The sequence below is a fragment of the Buteo buteo genome, chromosome 16 (genome assembly GCF_964188355.1).
Source record: "Buteo buteo chromosome 16, bButBut1.hap1.1, whole genome shotgun sequence".
NCBI lineage: Eukaryota > Metazoa > Chordata > Aves > Accipitriformes > Accipitridae > Buteo > Buteo buteo.
In genome coordinates, this window is record NC_134186.1 from 3,027,719 (window position 1) to 3,050,119 (window position 22,401).

Genomic DNA, 22,401 nt, shown 5'->3' on the forward strand with positions numbered 1-22,401 from the left:
CGTCCCGGCGGCGGGCGACGATTGGCCGGCGTTGGCGCGCGAAGGGGTGCGCGGCGCCGGAGCGGCACGCAGCGGGGGCAGGAAACAATAGAACCGCGGCCGGAGGGGTCCGAGCAGGGAGCGGAGGAACCGGCCGCCCGCCTCGCTCAGCCCAACCCAACCCAGCCCGCCCCGCGCCCCGCAGCCGCCCCGCTGCCCCCGCCCCGCCATGGCGGACAAGGAAGGTAGGGCTCACGGCGCAGGCCCCGCGGCGCGGCCTCCTCCGTGAGGCGCGGGGGACACCCCTCCCTCCCCTCCCCCCCCGCCCGTAACGGCCGCCGGTCTGAGGGGAGCGGGGACGGGGCCCGCCGGCCTCCCCCGAACCCCGCCGCCCGCCGTTTCCCCTCGCCCCCGGGCCGCGCGGGCGAGGCCTGTGGCCCGACATGTCGAGGCGGCGACGCTGCCGCCCGGGGGGGGGCGGGGAGGGAACCATGCCCGGATCCCGGTGTCGTCGTCCCCCCCCCCCCGCTTTTCGCCGTTTGATGGCGCCCGAAGGAGGGAGTTTGTCTTTTCCGAGCAGAGACCGGTGGGCTGGTGTAGGTGGGGAGGGCCGCAGAAATGTCGTCCCCCCCCGGGAGGGGTGCAGGCAGCTGCCTGCCTACTGCAGACAAAGAGATGTCACCGGCCACACAGCCGTGTTCCGTGGGTGCCCTCCCAAAGGTCTTGCTGCGCTCGTTTGGTTTCTGTAGGGGAGGAGGTTAGCAGCAGATGGTGTGAGAGAAAGAAGGCAGCAGAAGGAGCCTTGGAAAACCGGATTTTGGGAACTAGGAGTTCAAGGCTGCACCTGGACCGGTCTATTTAACAGCAGTTGCTGGACCTCCCGCACGTAAACATCTTCACCATTCTGGTTTTTGCCTCCACAATATCCTGTGGCAACAAGTTTCAGAATTTTATTACGCTGTTTCTGTTGAGATGATGGAAATTTGACATGGTTAATTTCAATTCCCAGCCTTACATCCAGAAACAAGGATTAGCATGTGCAACAAAGGATTTTTAATTATCTAGCCACTACTCGAATAGAGTAGTCTAACACCAAACCAGGGTGTGATGTAGTTGGCTCTTTATTCAATTGCCCACTCACAGTGTTGTGCGTGTGTTGTAAATATATTCATAAAGGCTAATCGTATGCATTTTTTTAAAAAAACTTTAGCAGCCTTTGATGATGCAGTGGAAGAACGTGTGATTAATGAAGAGTATAAAATATGGAAAAAGAATACCCCCTTCTTATATGATTTGGTAATGACCCATGCTCTGGAATGGCCCAGCTTGACTGCTCAGTGGCTTCCTGATGTAACAAGGTAAACTGATCCTTTTTTTTTTTTAAAAGCAAAATAAATAGTAAATCTAGGATCACTTTTTGTTAAGGTAAGACAGTATGTGATTCCTTTCTGTCTTGATTGCTTTTTGTACCCTTGCCTTGCCAACAGCAAGTCGAGGACTATGAACACTAGAGAGTTAATGAGACATTTATAATTTGGGAAAATGTCTTCTATTACTGAGAAGGTATTTTTACACATTTCATTTCCATGTTTTTCTTCTTCCAGCTTCACCCTCCCCTCTAATAAGCAAAAAAACTACTAAAAAATAGAACTAGATATAATTTCTGTATAACCACTGTTTTGTCCTAAGCTTCCATAACAATGTTCTGCTTGCAGTGAATGTTCATGCCCTCAGAGTTGTACTTGGGAGGAGCTGCTAAGGTCTGTTAAAGGAAGGCATAGGAATGGTGGTCTGTCAGAGTGTTGTGCTGCAAGAATTTTAGGTTGAGGTCTTGAGTTCCAATAAGAGATTTCCTCTGGAGGAAGCGAGTTTGGTGTTGGAGCAGGAGAGCAATGATAACTTTAAACAGTGTTATTAGTGTTAGAAGCTGTCATCAAAAAACGTTGTAATCAGCTCAGTATTTGTGTAACCCCCTTTTTTTGTTTGTCATGTAACTCTCTTCCCTTGCAGACCTGAAGGCAAAGATTTCAGTATTCACCGGTTAGTCCTGGGGACCCATACTTCAGATGAACAAAATCATCTCGTGATAGCTAGTGTGCAGTTGCCAAACGATGATGCACAGTTTGATGCTTCACACTATGATAGTGAGAAAGGAGGTAAGGAACTAGAGGGAGTTTTAACCATTTTTTCCTTCCCTTCTCAAAAGAACATTTGTCTTTCCTTAAAGTCAGGCAGCAAAGTTCAGATATTACTTCTAAACTAATTTATTTTTAAGTGATACCCTTAATTAATAGACAAGTACTGTGTTTTTTGGATGTATGTAATGTCTGAATAATATAATGATGGAAAAAGAAGGTGGCAGACTTATTGCAAAAGTACATGTAGGGGGTAAAACCTCACACCTCAGTATTTCTCATCAGGAATTGACATTGAATTTCATGGAGTACTGCTTATTGGTATTCGTATTATCACTTTTGCATTACATAAACTCTTCCAGTGAGAAAGTCACTGATGTAAAAGAATATTTTATGTCAGAGGAGTGTAGCATTTTAAATGTTCTTGTCTGAATTCTGCTGCCTGATAGTTGTGCCAGCCCCTCTTGGATAAAAAGATTGCGTTTTGTTAGGTATATCAGGCTTGAGTTGGATGCTTTCTGTAATCTTGTTGGCTGTCAGCATTGCTACAAGTTAGACGTTTCTAATTTTTACTTGGTTGAATCACTCTTTCTACCTGGTGAAAGTCCTTAATAATCCAATATTTGCTCTTCTTTTTGCTGAAAGCCTGGATTGTGCAATTAGTATTTTGATCTTCTTAGAGTTATTCATGAGCACAATGTTGTCTAATAAATACTTTGTTTCTATTCTATTTTACTATTTCTCAAAAACATACTACTCCAATTTAAAAACAAGGCAAACAAAAAAACCCTCTTTTTTCCAGAATGGCGCTGTGCAATTTTGTGAAATACTAAGTTATTGTGACTTTACTTATAAAGATAAGGTAGCTTTAGCAAGTTATTTTAGAGTCCTGTATCTTAAACGTAGTGCAGCAATTTGTTTTTACCAGAAATTTGTTTATTCTGCAATGCTGAATTTTGTTATATTTGAAAGTGCAGTTACATCACATCTGTTTCAAATGTACAACATGTCTTCATTACAGATAAGAGTTTTAGATATCATAAATGTGGGGCTTGTGTTGTTAAATTTGAAACAGTAAAAATCTGGGGGGAAGAAATGGTCTTTAACTTAGCCAAAATCCTGATATTTTGATGTTACGAATAGAGGTGCTTAAAACAACATGCTATTTGAAAGCTGGATTCTTTCAGTTACAGTTGTTCTTGTGACTGTCTTTCAAAATAAGTGCTTGGTAGTACCAGATGTACTACCAGTAAATAATAATGGGCTTGTTATTTACAACTACTAAATTCTTATTTCCAGAGTTTGGAGGCTTTGGATCAGTTAGTGGAAAAATTGAAATTGAAATCAAGATAAATCACGAGGGAGAAGTGAACAGAGCGCGTTACATGCCACAGAACCCATGTATCATCGCTACGAAGACTCCATCCAGTGATGTCCTTGTCTTTGATTACACCAAACACCCTTCTAAACCAGGTGTCTGCTTTATGTCTGTGCTTCAGAGATCAGCTAGCCCTTCCTTAAGAAAAGGCTGGTGTAGTGAAAAAGAGTTAAAAAGTTTTGTGGATTGCATGTCATTTGTGATTTTAGGGGAAAGTGGGGTTTTAGTGTAAAAGGTTATTTTATATGAAGTTTAAACATATGTATGCAATATGTATCAATAGAAAGGTATGCTTTTTTTTTTTGCTGTTCTTCTGCATGTTTTATCATGTCACTGTGTGTGTTGGTATTTGGGGTGGTGGAAGGAGGCTCTTTGGAAACTGTATGATTTGCTGGGTAGCTGAGCTGTTGTCCCAATATCCTGTAAGGATATTAACAGTCATTTACCGATGAACTCATCAAGATCGTATAGAGTAACTAGTTTTGTCACTCGCGGGGAGGATCAGAAGTGCCTTTCTCACTTTCAAAATGGAGTTGGAGATGATGAGGGAGAGAAAAATACTGCACCAGCAGAGTGTTCAGGAAGAGTTTTTTGAGCAGTAACTGAGATGAGCTGCTGTTCCTCCATGCAGCTAGATCAGGCGACTCATGCCAAAGCATGGAGGTGGCTACTGGGCTTCTGATTCTTCAGCAGGTACTGTAGCACTAATTTAGAATGGACTACTGCTAGGTCATCCAGGCAGGGGAAAAAAAAAAAAAAGCAGCTTGGAAAAATCTTCAGAGTGCTTTTATTAAGCTAAGAAGACAAACTGCTTTGTGTTGTTTCAGTGCATTCTGTTTTAATGAGGTGATTCTTCAGTTGGGGAGAGTGCTCAAAAGGCTAGAGAGGGATCCTGTTGAAAATGTCAAAGCAAAGTTTAGTAAAGCACAGTAAACTTAATGCCAGGTGTTCCAGGATGTGCTGGAAATGATCCTAGGCACTGGATTTCTTACGCCACCTCTTTACAGACCCTTCTGGAGAGTGTAACCCTGATCTGCGTCTTCGTGGACACCAGAAGGAAGGTTATGGGCTGTCATGGAACCCCAACCTGAGTGGGCATTTGCTTAGTGCTTCTGATGATCATGTGAGTATTTTAAATATAGCTGGGGTACAATCTGCACTTTGTGTCCCTTGGCAAAGGTCAAAAATAGTTTTGTTTTTTCTGAGGGGGAGGAGTAGGGGAGGTAACAAGAGTGTCTGTCTAAAGATGCAATTTTAATTTTTTTTTTTTAAAGACCATTTGCTTGTGGGATATTAGTGCTGTTCCAAAAGAAGGCAAAGTGGTGGACGCAAAGACCATCTTCACAGGGCATACAGCAGTAGTGGAAGATGTATCTTGGCACCTGCTCCATGAATCTCTTTTTGGATCTGTCGCTGATGATCAGAAGCTCATGATGTAAGTGGGGTTAATGTCGTCAGAAACTGAGTGCTTCTATCCCTCTTGCTTTCCCATCTGCTCCTTAGTCCCTCAGTAAAATGGGATATAAACCTTTGTTTCAATTCCATGTTTTCCCCTGACAGTTGGGATACTCGGTCAAACAATACCTCCAAACCTAGCCATTCAGTGGATGCTCACACAGCTGAAGTCAACTGCCTCTCTTTCAATCCCTATAGTGAGTTTATCCTGGCTACAGGATCAGCTGATAAGGTATGTCTGCCTTGAACTTGAAACATACTTGTTTAGTTTCTGGTGCATAAATGTGGATGTATTTGTTGGTTACTTCAACAAAAAAATGTTCCTATGTGTTTTTTTCCTAGACTGTTGCTTTATGGGACTTGAGGAACCTAAAACTGAAGTTGCACTCCTTTGAATCACATAAAGATGAAATATTTCAGGTATAACAAAATGTCTTTCTTTTATGTACATAGACTTAGTTCTACTTAGCTGTCTGGAAAAAATGAAGAACATTCTTTTCTACTCTATGTTTTTATTAAGTGTACTTGCACTTAAAAACTCCTATATTCTTTTCTCTCATCTGCTTATAATTTTCTGGCTTATTGTTGTGGAGCTGTATAGCGCTCTGTGTGGGGTAGAGCTCCAGCACAGATAAGAGTGTCCAGAAAGCCAGGGGCAGAATGTAACAAGCAAAGATCGAGAGCTTTAACCACAACAGAAGGGTGAAATGCTAGCAGTACAGAGTAAATGTAAATTATTCATGGCAGCAGATTGAAGCAGGGAGGCACAATGAAATGGCTGCAGTGTTTTCATTTTCTCAGCTTGGTCCTGTAGGAAGGCTTTAGCTGGTACCCATTAAAGGGGATCACCGGAACATCCTGTGACAACGAACAATTGCTAATTTTGCTGGTGTAAATATAGAATGTTAACACCATGGGTAGCATGTGCTTAGCAGATACAGTATTTCCATCTCCAACTCATGCCTTACTCAGAAGAAAAATATGTAGAGATTTTTTGTAGAAGGGTTACTAGTTAAGGCTGTAGTTACCTCTGAATAAAGTGACACATGGAATCTTGAAATGTCAGGTTAGTGTGCAGAATTATGTGTTCTTTTCTAATCCTGTGATCCTATAAAGTGTGTTTTGAAGAGATTAATCTCCAGCAGAAGTAGTAAACGTAAGCTTTTGCGCAGTTAAGCTTAATTACAGTGATTTCTTTTCATGTATTAACTGTACTTACTACTTAAGGAATCCATAGTTTATATTTTTGCAATCCTTATTAAGGTAAAGAGCAGCTAATATCCTTGAGGGCTGTTTGCACTTCATAACACGTGGTCTTTGTTAGAGGAAAGGTTATGTGTGGTAGCTTTTTTGGTGCTCAAATGCCTTTTTAGTGTATGAATGTTCACAAACCTACCTCCTGTGTTAGAATGTTACTATTGGACATATTAATATTTCAAGTTAATATCAATTTGAATTCTCACAGAGCTTTCACAGTGCAAAAGATAGTGGTGTTTGTTGTGAATGTGTGTGACATTACAGCTTTGTAAAACTAACTTTCTTTCTAAATTCATCCTTGTCTGTAGGTTCAGTGGTCTCCCCATAATGAAACTATATTGGCTTCCAGTGGCACTGACCGCAGGCTAAATGTTTGGGACTTGAGGTAAATCCCAAATTAGTCAATGTTGTCCTGACAAAATACTATTGACTAATTTTATCACACTTCAAAAAACAACCAACCTCCCACCTTTTCATTTTTCCTCCCCTTTTTTTTTTTTTTAAACAGTAAAATTGGAGAAGAGCAATCCCCTGAAGATGCTGAAGATGGTCCCCCAGAGCTATTGGTAAATCTTTTGAATCTCATTGATTGTTTTGACCGGTTATCTCTGTGATGTAGATTTGAAAACATTCCCCTTTTTGTTTCCCCAATACTAGTTTATTCATGGTGGTCATACTGCAAAGATATCTGATTTCTCCTGGAATCCCAATGAACCCTGGGTAATTTGTTCTGTATCAGAAGATAATATCATGCAAGTCTGGCAAATGGTAAGTTGTTTGGGAAGGTGCGGGAAGTGGCAGATGAGAGACGGTGTTGAACTGCCTGGATTTCGGCATTCCTGGTTTTATTTACAGCTCTCGGAATTACTCATTTTGTAGCACTGCTTAAATCTCAAAGGGATAGTGAAATCCACTTTAGGTTTGGTTGAAACAATGGTTTACAAATACTCAGAAGCTGTTCTGTGTTTCTCATGATTAAAAAAAAAAAGTATTGGTGCAGAAGCAAACTTTTCCCTTCTACGTTTGAATGAAAACAGGGTGTGTGAGAACCCAAGATGAAGTTGAGGTTTCTTTTAATTATTGTCTTAAAGAATGAAATCTTTGCAAATTATATAAATGTCTTCCTGAAGATGGAGAGGGGTGGTGGTGAATAGGAAAAGTTTGCTGGCCCTAAATTACCAGCTGTTGAAGGTTTTGGAAAACAGTCTTGTATTGTTTGAATACCTTTGACAAGACCATACTCCTAATTTTTGTTTATCTATAAATTGTTTTCCAGGGGCTTTGTTTTTAGCAGCCTTCCACATAGTTTTTTTGGAAGGTGCTGCTGCAAAGTAGAGGATCTACTAAAAGTATACAAAAGAGTCTGTTAATTGAAGTAAGTCTTGCAGCGGTCTCTACTTTAACAAGGCAGATTTCCTTAAGCTGCAGTAGCCTACAGGGTACTTACGAAATGTTTCGGAGATATGGCTCTTATGGAAAAGGTCATTTGCGTTGCTGCTTTTATGTTAAATGGCCTTGAGGGGTCAGGGATGGGTGATAACATACCTGCAGATGAAAAACTGCCAGAACTTTTTGAAGTGTTCTGGCAGATGGAATCCTGTTCACTGTGGTGGTAAATGTTTCTTCGGCTCCTCCACTGTCTTGCAGGCGGAGAACATATATAATGATGAAGACCCTGAAGGAAGTGTGGATCCAGAAGGTCAAGGATCCTAGACGACAACCTTTTCCTGTTTTTAGTCTTTTTCCTTCTCTTCCCTCTCAGCCCTGATATTGACTTAACACTGGTTTTGAGACACACGTAGACTTTGTGTTCAGCCATCCTTCTGTAGATACCGTCAACAGGCTTTTTAACCCAGACAGTGAGTACTCCCTAAGAAAAGGGCTTAGCCCGACTCAGCTGGTACCGTGCTGTAGCTCCTTGGTCAGATTTCCTATAGCAGCCTCTTGCGTATAGGGCTGGCTGTCCCATTTTAGCTGCCTTCATCACACAGAGCAAACTTGGTTTTGTTTTTTTCTTCTGTTGTTAGCTTGCTACAGTTGTGGGCTTTTGCCTAATTTAAACAAAAGTTAAATTGGTAGAGCTGCCAGAGTATGCCTGAGCCAATGGAGATGATACAAGTGTTAATCCACTGACAGTTCAGAAATGGTGTGGAAGGTCTTGTCCTCTTCAGTACAACTCAGAACTCTTGGGATTCCTTTAGTTAATCTGTACCTTCTGGATTTTCTGCCTCTGCAGATACAAAACAGACTTGCAGATTCTGACTTGAACTGAAATTAAATTTCTTTCTGTATTTTTTTGTCTCTACTGGTAATTCTGGGTTTTTCATTCCTTCCTTCCTTCCTTCCTTTCCCTTTTCTCCTGTCTGCTGGGCGACAGCGGTTTGGATTCGTTAGCTATTGCTGCAGAGCATTGTTCACCTTCCATGTATTTTGCTCTATTGTGTGTTTCTTGAGCTGTGTTTTCACATATATTTCTTTCCTTTCTGTGAAATGGTTTTTAAAACTTGGGGCCACCAAGTTGTAAAGGTGTATGTTTTTACCAACTGATGTACCACAGATGGCATGCCCGGTAACCTAAAACAGCATTGGTAGCTGGTATCTGTAAAGCAAACTAAATGTGGATGAACTACTTTTTTTAGGAGTTAGTCCTTGACCACTAGTTCCTGCACATCTTCCACTAGGGTGTCCTGTTCCACCAGCAACCTGTTACTCTCCATGCTCCTCATGACTAATTGCGTGTAAGTGCTTCAGATGGAATAAATTTTTTCTACGTAAATGCTGTGTAGCTTTGTGATTTTTTGCGCTGATGATTTCCTTCTGCATTAACTACTTTGTCAAGAGTGAAGTGTACCTCTTCAGAAAGCAGAGAAAGCAGGGGCGTAGTCTTTATCTATACGTGTCCTATGAGACTAGATGCCAGTATAGATATTCCTTAGTTTGTAACACGTGGACAATTCTCCCCCTCTTGTTTCTGCTGCTTTCTTTGTGAAATGAGTAAATAAGTACTTCATATCCCCAAGCAGTCAAGAATGCACTGAAGTGTGCCTTCCACCTGAAGCGTGCTGCTGTCTGGATTTTGGGTCTGCCTGTAGCCCTTACCACAGAACTATTTTTATTTTTTTTTATTAGTCTGCAGCATGAATAGTTTGATACTTTGAAGTACCTTGGTTTGACACACAAGCTTGTTATTTTGAGACAGCTTTGAGAATGAAAAGGATCCTTAAACTCCGACCTTTATTTTCAGTGTGAGACTTTTATATAATATAAAGTGGAAACCTCTTATCCACAAACTAGTTTCTGTGGCCCACAGTGGAGCATAGAATCAGTTAGGTTGGAAAGGACCTTTAAGCATGTCACAATACAGCAGAGACTCTTGAAATACAAAAGAAAATCCTGTTAAAAGGATAAAGCTTCTCTCACATGTAAACTTTTAAAAATCAACCCCCTCTAACACTAGCTTCCAGAACAATACTTTCTGTATACAATCCACTATGAAACAAGACAAGATACATTTTCCGAACACAGCAAAACATATATCTTATCCTTCATATATGTCCATTGTTCAGTGCAAGTATTATTTCCTCTGCTCCTCTGTGGAAAAGCAGTTTTACTACACAATCAGCAGCAGTGCCTTGAGAAATACATACAAGCAAATGATTGGTATTCCTGACTTCAGGCAGCTGCTGCGCATCAGGTAGGATAAGCAGCAAGAGGCGAGGTCTCCTGCAGATGCCTCTGTCCTTTGCTTTTGCTACAACAAGGAAAAGTCCGCCGTTCCTAACAGTCCTGGTCTGCTTTTTCTTCCGATTTGCAAAGGTGGCCGTAGATTTCTAAGCAGCTCCTGTATGGGTAGAAAGTAAATTTAGGCTACTGAATATTTACATCAGGTACTCTGGCTGGAGAAAATGGGGAAGGGGGAACAGATGTTATTTCTGAAAAACATTCTTTTCACGGTATGGAAGAAAGTAATTAGGAAATGCTTAAACTGCCTCAGTATATGGTCTTGTGAGTGTGCAGACCTAGCCCAGCCCTTCCAGAACCCCTGGCAAACAAACTAGCTTTAACAGAAGGGAATGTAATTTTTGGTGTGAGCTATGGGAGACGGCATCTCAGAGCCATACTTAACTCTGAGGTCCCTGGTGCAAATGTGAAACTTAATGAGGTGTCCTGACACACGAGAAACCTTGCACGCTATCGCTTCCAGGGACGGCAATTTGTAGATTGCCAGGAGTTAAGAGACTGCGCTGCTGCACCCAGGCTTAAATATTAGTCTGTGATTTAGAAGAACCACAAGCAGCAAAGACATGGGGTTGCTGGGATCTGGTCTGAATCGTAAATGCAGTCACTCTCATTAATACGTCTTGGAATGGCTGGTGATGTGCCAGGCTGAAACAGAGATGTCTTCCCCTGTGCTTACCATGCTGAAGTCTTACCTGGATAAAAGAAACTATAGCTATTTGTGGCAGGGAATATCTTCCCATGGTGTGCTTGCATGAGGAGGTTTGAGTGGAGAAGAGGAAAAAAGTACTAAAGTAACAGTGAAGCTACAGAAAATGGTTGTGTACAGCTGAGATTGGAGCAACACATAACACCACAAATTTTGGTGAGTAAAATAGTCCACAAACTTAAAGACATTTTCTGGAGCTTTAAAAAATCCTGTGTAATGAAGACCTGAGTGAAACCAGCAGTAGGGAGCGATAAGCAGATAGTTCTCTCTCACTGGAAAGCACCCGCAACGGTGTTTCCCAAATCTAAACCACAGCTCCTTTCCAATATTCCTAAGGAAACTGGCACTTAGTTTTAAGTTGCCACGCCTGCTTCTCGGAAAGCAACTTGGAAAGCAACCTCCACTCCTCGTGTACAGGAATTTCCACCAAATCCCTATTTCCTGGACGGCCAAAGGTCTGGAGCTCCTGCTGTGCTGCCCCACCAGACCCCTTGCTTACGCACTGACCACGTGCCCAGGGACCAGGACCAAAAGCCCGTGGTGTCCAATAGCTGTGTGACCACCAGCCTCTCTTCTCCACCATCCTCCTCCTCCCAGCCCCCTACCCACTGTCCTCCCAGTCCCCTCCGTACTGCAGGGACGAAACACAAACGGACTTGTAGATGGAGAGCTCCCGGTGGAGGCTGGTCCTCAGCTCCTCCAGTTCCTGATTCTTGCGCTGCTGGAGCTGGACCCCGTTTTTCAGCTCCTTCAGCCTGTCTTCCAGCTCCTCAACATGTTCCTGGAGAGTAAGAAGACAAGAGTGGATTACCTGGGGGAGGAAGGCTGTTTCGATGCCCATGCTCTCGTGGAGGGGGGATCTGCCTGTCAATGGTGTTGGTCTGGACAAAGCACGGCCAGGCTGATGGCTGGCCAACTACTGTCTTAAAAAAAAAAAACACTCTGCAAAAAAGCTTTGTTTTATTACAAAGGTGGGAGCTTGGGCTGGGATGTGATGCATTGGGTTCTTAGGCTCCCCTTGGCTGGTTGGTTTCATCCCCTAGACTACTTTGTGTGTGTTTTGAGATGCTGTCGGAATTGTATAAACCCACGAGTCAGGAGAAGATAAACATGGAATCTGGGAAAAAGAAAATGTGGAGGCACATCAGGGATGCCCCAAAGTCCTGTCCTTCCAGAGGGAGTGGACCCTGAAACCCAAGACGAGCAGTGTCGTGGGCGCTGGTGACCTGGTCCCCAGCTCAGCAGGGAGGAGAAGCGATGGAGGGGGGACGCCAGCTTCCAGAAGCTGCTCAGAGCCAGGCTGGGAGGAGGCAGCGATTACGAGCCGAGAACAGGGAGTGTTGAAACAGCGGAGATTAATTGTGGAGCTTCTTTGCCAAATGTGCTCTTGTAGATATTGAATTGCCTTATCCCTCAGGACAAGGTGCCGGGGGTGGGGGAGATGCCTGGTGCAGCCAGAAATAACCCTCTCGGGAGGCAGCCCGGCTCCTGGGCTGTGGGCACAGGAGGCGAGACCCTTCCTGGCAGTGGAAAGGGCAGGATCTGCCCTGGAGGGGTTGGACTTTTAAAGAAAAGCCACCTTTATTTAAAACTGACTTTTCCAAGCGCCTTAGCTCAGCCCCCGTGCTAGTGCAAGCTGCAAGAAACGTGTGGTGCCTGGGCTCAGCAGCTCTGCCACCAGCCCGCTCTGGGAAGGAAACCTGCCATCCTTCCCCTCTGCCTCGTCCCTGCTTGCTGGAGCCATTTCCAAGGGGCAGGTCAAAACCAAGTGAGACTATAAGCAGGAGAAACCTTTTTTTCTAGCAGCTCGAGTGAAGCCCCAGCACTTTCCCACCGCATCCCTCTAACCTCGGGTTTGCCCTACGCCCAGGGGCTGCTGCTTCCCCTGGCCCGTGCCAGGGCGGGGGATGCTTTTGACTTCAGCCAGGAGGAGATATTCCACCTCCTTACCCTCCTCATCCACCCCGCTCCTCCCCTTGGCCCTACGAGCGAGACGTTCAGCATCCACATTCCACCGGCTGCAAAGAACGACTCCCACTCTCCAAAGAAGAGGGTGCGAGGGGTGCCCAGCCGGGGCGCGTACCCGATACTGCCCGACCTCTTCATCCCGCTTCTGCTTGACGAGGATGATCTGCTCCTCCAGGCTCCGGTTCTGCAGCCGCAGCCGGCTGACCTCCCCCTGCAAGGGCCGCAGGGCTTCCTTCATCCCTTGGATCTCCCCCTGCATCTCCTGCAGCGCCTTCGCCCCGGCCTCGCGTCTCTCCAGCAGCCGCAGCAGTTGGGGCTCGTAGTGCTCCTCCAGACCCCGCCGGCTCTCCGCCACGAAGCTCTCGAACTCCATGGAGAGCCGCCGGCTTTCCTGCAGGTACAGGTTATCCTGCCGACACGGCGGAGCCTCCAGCCGTTGCCTCAAAACCTCCTTTTCCTTCTCGCAGGTCTCCTTCAGGCGGGACAGTTCGCCAGAGAGCTGCCCAGCCTGGGTCTCCAGCTCGCCCCGGTAAGCAGCGTGCTGGGAGAGGTCGTGCCGCCGGCTCTCCAACTGGTACTGGCAAGCCACGCACTCCTTCGTCACTTTGAAGAGCTTCTGCTTGATCTGTCGGATCTCGTCCTTCAGGTTGTCCCTCTCCAGCTCCACCTTGGCCAGCAGCCGGCAGGCTGCCTGGATCTCCTCGTGGGCATGGCGGATCTCCTGCAGCGCTGGCTCCCGGAGCTGGGCGAGCTCTGCGATCAGGCTGTCTCTCTCTTTCTCCAGCTGCTCGACGGCTTCGATGCACTCTTGGAAGTAGTCCCCCAGCTCTTCGAGGGTCAGACACTGATGCTCCGCGCCATCCGCGTCCAGGGGGCTGCCTGCCCCCTCTGCGTCCATGTCCAAGGGGATCCCTGCCCCGTCTGCGTCCATGTCGGCTGGGATCCCTGCCCCGTCTGTGTCCATGTACAGTGGGATCCCTACTCCTTCTGCATCCACGTCCAGTGGGATCCCCGTCCCACCTGCATCCACACCCAGTGGGATCCCCGCCCCATCCGCATCCAGCGGGATCCCTACTCCATCCACGTCCAGCGGGATTCCTGCCACGTCCACGTCCAGCGGGATCCCGGCTCCAGCCGCATCCTCGTCCAGCTGGGACCCTGGCATGTTTACCTCCAAGGAAGTGTCCCTGACATTTGCCTGCAGCTCCTGGCCGGCGTCTGGGCTGTCCCCATGGAGGGGTGTCACCCCCACCCCTACCGCGGGGTCTAACGGGCTGCGCGAAAGGTCCGGGTGCGGAGCAGCACCTGCAGCCTCTCCCTGCGGGGCTGAGGATGCTCCGACTTCATCCAGCTGCAGCTCTAGATGGGGCTCGGGCTCTGCCATCAGGTCCCTGGAAAGAAGAGGAGACGTGAACCAGAGCAATGAGTGTAACAGGTCTCAGCGAGACGCGGGTGCCCCGCAGCAGGCTGAGCTGGGGGTGCGCTCGCCATGGCCCCACTGCCATGACCGTCCCCATGTCACCCACAGGCTGCGCAAACTGGGCAGGGCACGCTCTGATGACAACTTGGAGCCAAACTGTCAGCTCTGTCATGGGCGAAAACAAGGGAAGAAAACCCTCTTAAAGTGACTGACAGCCACAGAGAAAGAACGAGGGATGCAAACCCAGACCCCAAAACCAAGAGCTGCTCTAGTGCCGACAGAAACTGCCACCCTGTCGCAGCCGATCTCCCCCAGTGGCACCGGTGTGACCGGCGTGGGCACTCCCAGTAAAACTTGCGGGGATTTTAGCATGTGGCATAACCTCATAGCAAGGGAATGTGCTTCTAAAGCACAGGCAGGCTCCGAGATGGTTGGGATGGAGTAAAGCACTGCATGCACAGTGCCGGAGCGAGCGGCAGTTTCTGCAGCAGGAGCCCGGCGAGCTCCTCTTTGCAGAGTCATCCGATCCCATCATTATCCCCAGCCCCGGTACCTGCAGCTGCCACCACCAAATACTCGCGTCTCACATTTGCTCGGGTGCTATTTGGGGTAGGATGGAGAGGACAACCCTCGGGGACGAAACGGGGCTTTTCCTGCTGCTTCCAGGAGCTGGGGCCGGTGGGTTTGGTGGGAGGATGCTCTCACCTCCCGGCCACACCGCTGAGCTCATGTCTAGTCATCCCCCGAGGAATGAGCGCAGGCTGGCACTCGCAGGCAGCCCTCGGCTCGCAGCAACGGCTTTAAGGAAAGAACTGATTTTCACCGATACTTTCTCTCCTAATAAGGTAGTTTTCGGCAGCGATGACACATCGCAGCCTCGGACTTAATGGCCCGTTGGCTGGAGAGGGGGCAGCGCCTGGAAAGGTGGGGAAAGGGCTCCGCTTCATTTTTCCTTGCCCTCCTCCAGTGCCAGCGCTTATTTTTCAAAGTTCCCGGCTCTGCTTTGCATCCGTGGGGCAGGAGGGGAGGACGGCTGTCCCACCTTCACAGTGGGGCTCGGGGGCTCGCTCCCACCCCCCCACTCCTCATCCCAGAGCCCCCCAGGTGGGCAGCACTCCTGGGCAACCCAGAGGGGCTGTGCCCCCCCCACTCCTGAGGGTCCACGGATGCTCCCCGAGTGCTGAACCCCTGATCCCCCCACCCCATCCCTGCACCCCAAGCTTTGGCAGCCCCCTCGCCTGCCCCACGCCCCCCACCTCGTCAAGGATCCCGCACCCATGGGACCCCCCCTTTGGCCAGACACCAGCCCCTTCTCCTCTCCCCCCACCCTGCTCGCCCCGGGTGGGCTCTTACCGTCCTCCCCTGGAGCCCAGCACCTCCGGCTCTGCGCTGCACATGGGCTTAGCATGGGGTGGGGGGTTATTAATAAACAGGGTTGGAAATCAGACTCCCCGGAGCAGCCGCTTCGCTTGGCCACCGCCTGCAGTGCCAGCTGCGGGCTGCTGCTCCCTCCGCCCCGGGGAGGAGGAGGAGGAGGAGGAGGAGGAGGAGGAGGAGGGCGGGGAAGGCCAAGCCGCCTGCATCCCTGGCAGAGGCAGCTGCAGGGGCTGGCTGCAGCCAGCCTGCATCCCTAGGGAGTATCCCCCGCATCCCCCCATATTCCTCTCCGGCTGTTCCCACCCGTGATTTAAGGTGGAGGTTTGCTTAAACGTGCCCCTTCCCACGGTGCTGGGGGCTCCTTCCCAGGGGCTGCGGGGCTGGGGTCCCCGGCAGGACGTGGGGGGCCGGGATGGGGACAGTGGGGTGTCTGGGCAGTGTCCCCTGGAGCTGCGTGGGGTTCGCCTCCGACGCGGGCGGCTGGAAGGGGAAGCGCCGGAGGAGGACGCAGCACGTGGCCGCCAAACGCTGCGGCCTCATCCTGTGCACAGAGCGGGGTGCTCAGCCAGGCAGCGATGCATTCCCCTTGGTATTTATTAAAGCATATTCATGTATTAAATACCAACAACTCAGGGGTCTTTAGGTGCCCCCGTTGGGCCCTGCAAACACCCCAGTAACGGCAGAACGCAGCCTCCGCTTCCTCTTCCACCCATAACCCCATCTTTGCCTCCCCTTCCCCCTCTGTTTTGGGGATGGAGTTGGTTGTATTTCACTCTGCGAAGCCCTGCGGTGGCCAGGTGCCCGGCACCGCTGCCTTCGCTGCCCACAGACGTGGTTTTCCACCTCCGCTCACCCACCATCCCCGCAGCTCTGCTCCCCCGCAGTGCCCGTCCCCATCCTCCCCACCCCGCAGCACCCCAAACCGCCCCTTCAGTGGTTATATTATTAGCATGTATTTATATAAAATACATATTTTAGATATATTGCCGTGTTGGCACGGGTGCAACCGCCCAAGGCGGTGACACGGCCAGCGGGCGCTTCGCCCGGCCGCCCCCCGTGGTATTAGAGCCAACCGAGCCTACCTCCGCCTGGGCCCGATCCTGCCCGCTGCCACCGTGACTGAGGAAGTCGGCACTTTGCCGTTCAGGAAGTCGCCAGCTTACGTGCCCCGAAATCGCCCAGCAACGCGTACCACAGCTTGCAACATCGCCCGGTGCCACCCTGTGCCTGCGTCACCAACACCATCACCGACACCTTGCCCATGCCTTGCTCGCTGCCGGGCTGCCGAAATCAGGTTTAAAATAACTGCGCTTGTCCATCTCCCGGGAACAGAGCTTTAAAAGGAAAAGGGAGATTTAGGTGGGGGTTTTTTCTTTTTTTTTTTTTTTTTGTTTTGATCCTGTTGCTTTTTTCAGCACGACCCACCTTTTTTTTCTCTCTTTTTTTCCATGAAGCGCCTCTATTTGTGCCGAGATTTTTGACTCAATAGGAGAGGAATGCTGTTAACTCGCACAAGTCGCGTGTATAAATATATATCTAGAGCTGAAACTGCCAAGGGGAGAAACCTGCGGGTCGTGAGGGCTGGGTCCAACAAACCCTTGTAGGGGATGGAGGGGACGATGGCAGCGGCGCTGCCGAGCCCGGGCTGGGGTTTATCTAATGAGCTGCCAAGGGCAGGGTGGGGATTGAAGAGGCTCAGCTGTTCTCTCCTCCGTAAGAAGATACCCCGGCCCCGGCACGGGGCTGTTTTGTGGATATAACCAGGCAACGGCCAGCTCGGGTGTCAGCAGCCGGACCCCGATGCGCTCGGCAGAGCCTGGCCGGCCGCGGGCACGCGCCGAGTTGGGCCGGCACGGAAAGACACCGTCGTCTGCGAACCGGAGTGGACTTTGCTCGGGTAAACAGAGCTGGCGGGGAGTTATCGGCGCTGCTGCCGAAGGGGAAAGCGAAAGGCAGGAGAGTATTTCACAGACAAAATGTTCCGGCTGTTAGAATAAATGGCAGCGGCTCCAGTCACTGCCCTGCCCCACCGCCACCGCGGCGTCCCCGGCACGGACTCGGTGAGCGGCTGAAGACGGTCACGGGGAGCAAAGAGCAGCGAGCTGTGGGTCCCTTCGCCTCGCCTCCGCTGACCTGGTGCTGCCATCCCCCTTCCCGGTGGATTTTTCCTTCCCGTTAAGCGTGGCAGATCCGCCCCGAGGGCAGGGAAGGAGCCGACACTGTGGTCTCGCCACCCTGGCACCACCATCTTGGCACCGCCACCCTGGCACCGCTACGGCAGCTCTGGCTCTGTCCCCATCCCACAATCTTTAGGGACAGGCTTGGTCCCCAACTTTGGGACCTCCTCGGCCAGAGGCTCCAGCAGCGCCGACGGCACCGCGGGGCGCCCAGCCTGCCCAAACCCCAGCGCCGACTGGTTTTAGCAGTGGCGAAGCTGGGTGATGCTGCCAGCCCGGTGGTCTCCGCACGTGGCTCACCGTGGGTCTGTTTGCCGAGGCCGTGGGGGCTCCGGCTGCAGCAGGGTGAGCGGTGCGGATCTGGTGTTCCCCCCCCCCCCACCATGCGCAGGAGCTGCAATCTGATCTCAGGGGGAAAGTGTGATTCATCGCTGGAGCTGGGAACGCTTCCAGGGACGGATCCTGGCTCCGAGGGCGGCAGCATCGTGCGCTTGCTCCTGCCCTGCCCTCGCAAGGTGGCCCCTTCGCCCCGGCCGGGTGGGGGGGGTCCCCGGGTGAAGCCGAAGCGACCGTGGCTGCGTAGGGATGGCACGTGGGGGCATTCACCCGGGCCTGGGGCGGTTGGATGGCACTGACCCCTTGGGAACAGGTTGGCTCGCTTCACCTCCTGCCTCAGTTTCCCCAGCTGAGAGCTGGGGGGGGGCCTGCCTTGAGGCCCACCACCAGCAGTGAGGCAGGGGTGCCGTGGGGATGCCGCTGTGGGAGCTGGCATGGGGTAAGCACTGCAGTTGAGTCCCTGGAGCTGGCACCGGGGGTCTCATCCTGCACCCGCCATGGAGATGCCAGAGTCGTTGCAAAACTCTCAGTGCACCGGCCAGGGCAAAGAGGGTCAGGATAGATCCCGCGAGAGGGAGGCAAGTTCACACAGTGGGGCCGGAGGAGGAGGAGGAAGAGGAGTGCAGCTTGGGCATGTGCCCAGCTGGGGCAGAGACGAAAGGGAGCCCGAAGGCGCCGTCTGCCCCGCAGGGACCTTGGGAGCTCCACGGGAGCAGGGCAGGATCCCACCCCTGGGCCACAGGCGCCGGCGGCTCCCGCTTATCTGGGTGCCTGGGTGCCAGGTCCCGCTCTGCCCCGCAGAGAAGGGGGACGAGGAAAGCGCCGTTCCTGCCGTAATTGCTCCCGAGGGAGACGCTGGCCCAGCCGGGGGAGCGGAGCAGGGACGGGTGGGGGGTCTGGCTGCAGAGACCGAGCACCGGAGCCCCCACCAGCGCACCCGCTCCTGCATCATGCTCCTTCAGCTTTACCTTTGCTCAGCCCAGATACCGGGCTTTAAACACTTGCAGATACTGGGGTTTAAATATTTGCATCAAGGCTGCCTGTCCCGGCAGCTCCCACGGCAGCCCCTGCGTGTGCCACCCCGTGCCACGGGCTTACGGGTGCCCCAAGCCGCGCTCGGCCACGGTCTCGCAATGCCCACCACGGCGTGTGTGTGCGCATGTGCCGGCGTGCACGTGTGTGCACGCGTGTGCACAGCCCAGCGTGCACGAACAGCCCCGTAACAAGCAGCCATTGCAACCGGCGACCCACATTATGAGCAGCCCGTGCGCTTGTGCGACGGAGCTGGCAGGGGGCCGATGTGGTGGGGTCCGGCCTGAAGGCATCTTTGAAGCAACGGTGATGGACACCCTCTTCCCCCAGTTGCCTCCCGGCGCTGGTGGCTGCCAGCCATGCTCGGGCCATGCCGGGGGATTTCACGCCCCAGGTCTGGGGCTGCCATCCACCATCAGCCCCATCCAGCGCCTGCCGCCAGCCCACGGGGCAATTCTGGGGCAGATCAGCCAACCTGTCCATGACATCTCACACGGCACCCTGTGCCCGTCGGGCACCGAGGCTGTGCCGACTTTCCTGCGGGTTTTTCCCTTTGCGTTGAATCCGGATGTTCACACGGGAGCTGCTCGTGACCACCCAGTCGGGACGGTGCTGGCATGGGTGATGCTCCTGGGAGGCCGTGGCAGAACCATCCCTTCCCAGTACAAGGGTGCTGGGCAGGGAGCAACTGCTGCTACTTATTCATCACCATCTCCGTGTGCACCACACCTCAATAACGAGCCGTTTGCCTTCATTCTTCCAATGACATTTACGGCCCAGGCACCCTTTTACAAAACCCCATTTTTAAAACAACGAGCACAGCGCTGATTTTAAGCATCGCACCAACCAGTCCCCGTGTCCCAACGATCGCTAGCAGGGTCACTCGTCGCTGGGTTTTTCCATATCCTGGGGCAAGCAATGGGGATCAGCGGCTCCAGCTCTGGCTCCTGGCCCCGTGGGAGGGACTCGGAGCGAGCGTCTCCTGCTCAGGGACACAGCGGGGTGGGAAGCGGCACCCAGGGGCTCAGCAGAGCCGGAGCGGCGTGCGAGAACCTTGTCCCGGCCGCCCGTGAGCGCCCGATGTGTTAATGAGTAACGAGGGAGCAGCCATCCCTCCCGCTGCCCCGGCGAGGGGAAGGAAATGGGGGCAGAGGACGGGCCGAGCACACCCCGACGCAAAAGGCAGGATCTTTGGCGGATGCCGCAGCCGGTGGCCGATGCGTTTTGGCACCCTTAGGCGCCGTTTGGGATCTCGCCTCGCAGCGATCAGGCACGGGGGGGTCTTAGGCACATGGCAGCCCCCCGTCTCTCTGTCTCCCCTCCCGGGTGCCTCTGCCTTGGCCTCGCAGGAGCCGAGCTCCAGCCGGCTGCTCTCCCGGCGAGGCGCCCGGCATCCTTGTGACCATCTTGGCTGAGCAAGCGGAAAACGAGTTACCCAGCTGGGTACCCCGGCACGCTGCCGGCACCGGAGCTCTCTGGGGAAGGGGTAAAGCTTTCTGGGGCTCTGCATGAAGGACTGGTGCTTTAGGGAGCTCCTGGACTTCCCTTTTCCACCAGGACCGGGACTGTAACAGGGGGAAAGCTGAGGATGACCTTCCTCTTTGCCTTCCTCCTCTACTTTACTTGCCCATCTGATGAGAGCTCTCCCCGGAGGGTAACGGATACTCTCCCTCTCGCTGTGATTATTTGGACAATGCTCCATAACTGTGTGCAAATATATTTCTCAAACTGGTTCCGCTTCCATCCGAGGAGGGGCAAGATGTGAAAACCAGGATCTGTTTTTGGAGGCTAATGACTCGGAAGTTAGAGCCGGCGGCGGAAAGTAACACAAACACCCTAATTGGGGATTAGCTTTTCCCCAGCGCAGTTCACCTCGACGTGGGTCACCAAAGCCTCGGAGGGCAGCGGCGTGCTCAGCCCTCACCCTGGGAAGGAGCCGTTCCCCCAGGACCATGGAGGGGCAAGGGGGTGCCAAAAAATCGCTCCCCAGTGGTTGCAGAGCTCATTTAGGTCTCGAGTCTGGGTTCAGGGGGGTAAAGGGGGGGGAATGAGAGGCAGAGACACAAAAGCACAGCGAGCCCCAGCCCTTCTGCAGGCATCACCCAGGATTCAGCGTCACGTCCCCGTCCCTGGTCACTGGTACCACTGAAGAGCAGCAGGATGCTCAGATTTGCACAGCCCACAAGACATGCAGTGCCGGCCCCCAAATCCCACAGGAGCTGGGAACATGCCGGGAAGCCCACAGAAAGGACAGTCTTCTTGTTTTATAAATTCTTCTAGTCATTTCCAGCAGTTGGCAAACTCTTCCGGGCACGCAGCCAGGCACTTGCGAGCCTCCGGGAAGGATGCGGCTTAAATGCAACGCTGCAGCTTTTCACATCAAGAAACTCATCCGCACAGGGACCCAAACTCGACTGAGCCGAGAGCGTGGAAATGTGGCAGAAACCACCTGTTTTCTTACCGGGCTCATGCCCCTGGCTTTGCCATCTATCCTGCCACCGACCCGCTCGCCGCTGGGATGTGTCGCCGCTCCGGCCCAGGCTCTTGTGCATCCTGTTGTCCCCTCGCAGCCGGATCCGCGTGGTCATGCTCCTGAGCAACGTAGGCTTGTAGCAAGCAATGAAACCTTTTATGAGAGCCGCTGCCATTCCCGGGCAAGCTCCCAGGCGCGCTCTTGGCTGCAGGCAGAGGCTGGTAGGGCCACGTCAAGCGGCTGACCCCCCCCCATCCCCATCCCCATCCCCGTGTCATTTCATTTTCAGGAGCTGATTTATTATTAGCAACAAGAAGCAGCGTGGCACAGGGCGTTTCACGGGAGCGTGTCGGTGGCCTCAGGTACACCCAGGTCGGTCGCTGTTTGGGAGCACTGTGTCCCCCCCCGGGACGCTGCCATCGGCGGTGACATGGCAAGCGTCACCCTCGGGCCTGTCAGGTGAGGAACCGGTGGTGATTGCGGGGAGAGGGCAAGGACAGGACACGGCCACCGACCCCGGCTGCTGTCCTGGGGACAGGGACAGCCACCCCTGGGGACCCTCGGGACACCGCTCCGGGGGATGACGGTGCTGTAATTCCTTACCCCGCTCCCGCACAGCCTGTTGTGCTCCGGTTCGCTCCCGCTGATGCTCAGCACCACGGGAACGGGATGGAGATGGAGGGGGGGAAGAGATGGAGGGTCCCAAGGGACCACAGCAGCCCCCAGCTGGCCCCGCACCCCCCGGACAAAAACCGGGAGCCACCGGGGGGGGGGACACACACAGCTCGGAGACCCCCAGCAGCTCCGGGGGGGGACGACTCGCCTTTGCTCCGGACCCCCCCCCCGGTGCCATCCACGGGAGGGTCGGACCCCCACCCGCCCGCAGGTGGCCCCGGTGCCCCGGGGGGGGGGGAAGGCGGGGGCCGGTGCGGGCGGAGCCTCCCCCGCCGCCCGGCCCCGCCCCGCA

The 22,401-nt window shown here is 52.1% G+C and overlaps 2 protein-coding genes across 4 annotated transcripts; one reads left to right on the forward strand and one right to left on the reverse strand.

The window, feature by feature from the left end:
* Positions 1–27: 27 nt before the first annotated feature.
* Positions 28–8,980, forward strand: RBBP4 (RB binding protein 4, chromatin remodeling factor). 2 transcript variants are annotated; one of them, XM_075047341.1, is made up of 12 exons: positions 28–224; positions 1,193–1,337; positions 1,990–2,135; positions 3,414–3,587; positions 4,500–4,615; positions 4,767–4,927; positions 5,053–5,179; positions 5,290–5,367; positions 6,513–6,589; positions 6,713–6,770; positions 6,862–6,972; positions 7,852–8,980. In XM_075047341.1, the coding sequence occupies exons 1-12, from the start codon at positions 209–211 to the stop codon at positions 7,915–7,917; spliced, it is 1,275 nt and encodes a 424-aa protein (XP_074903442.1). In that variant the 5' UTR covers positions 28–208; the 3' UTR covers positions 7,918–8,980. The 2 variants fall into 2 exon arrangements, with proteins under 2 accessions (XP_074903442.1, XP_074903440.1); XM_075047339.1 differs by having other exon boundaries at positions 29–224; positions 1,190–1,337.
* A 337-nt stretch (positions 8,981–9,317) lies between these two features.
* SYNC (syncoilin, intermediate filament protein) lies at positions 9,318–17,895 on the reverse strand. Of its 2 annotated transcripts, XM_075047346.1 has the most exons (5): positions 16,842–17,895; positions 16,499–16,750; positions 12,735–14,010; positions 11,308–11,432; positions 9,319–10,045 (listed from the first exon to the last, which is right to left on the reverse strand). In XM_075047346.1, exons 3-5 carry the CDS (start codon positions 14,001–14,003, stop codon positions 9,982–9,984), a joined length of 1,458 nt encoding a protein of 485 aa, XP_074903447.1. In that variant the 5' UTR covers positions 14,004–14,010; positions 16,499–16,750; positions 16,842–17,895; the 3' UTR covers positions 9,319–9,981. The 2 variants fall into 2 exon arrangements, with proteins under 2 accessions (XP_074903446.1, XP_074903447.1); XM_075047345.1 differs by lacking the exons at positions 16,499–16,750; positions 16,842–17,895 and adding an exon at positions 15,393–15,542 and having other exon boundaries at positions 9,318–10,045.
* Positions 17,896–22,401: the final 4,506 nt, after the last annotated feature.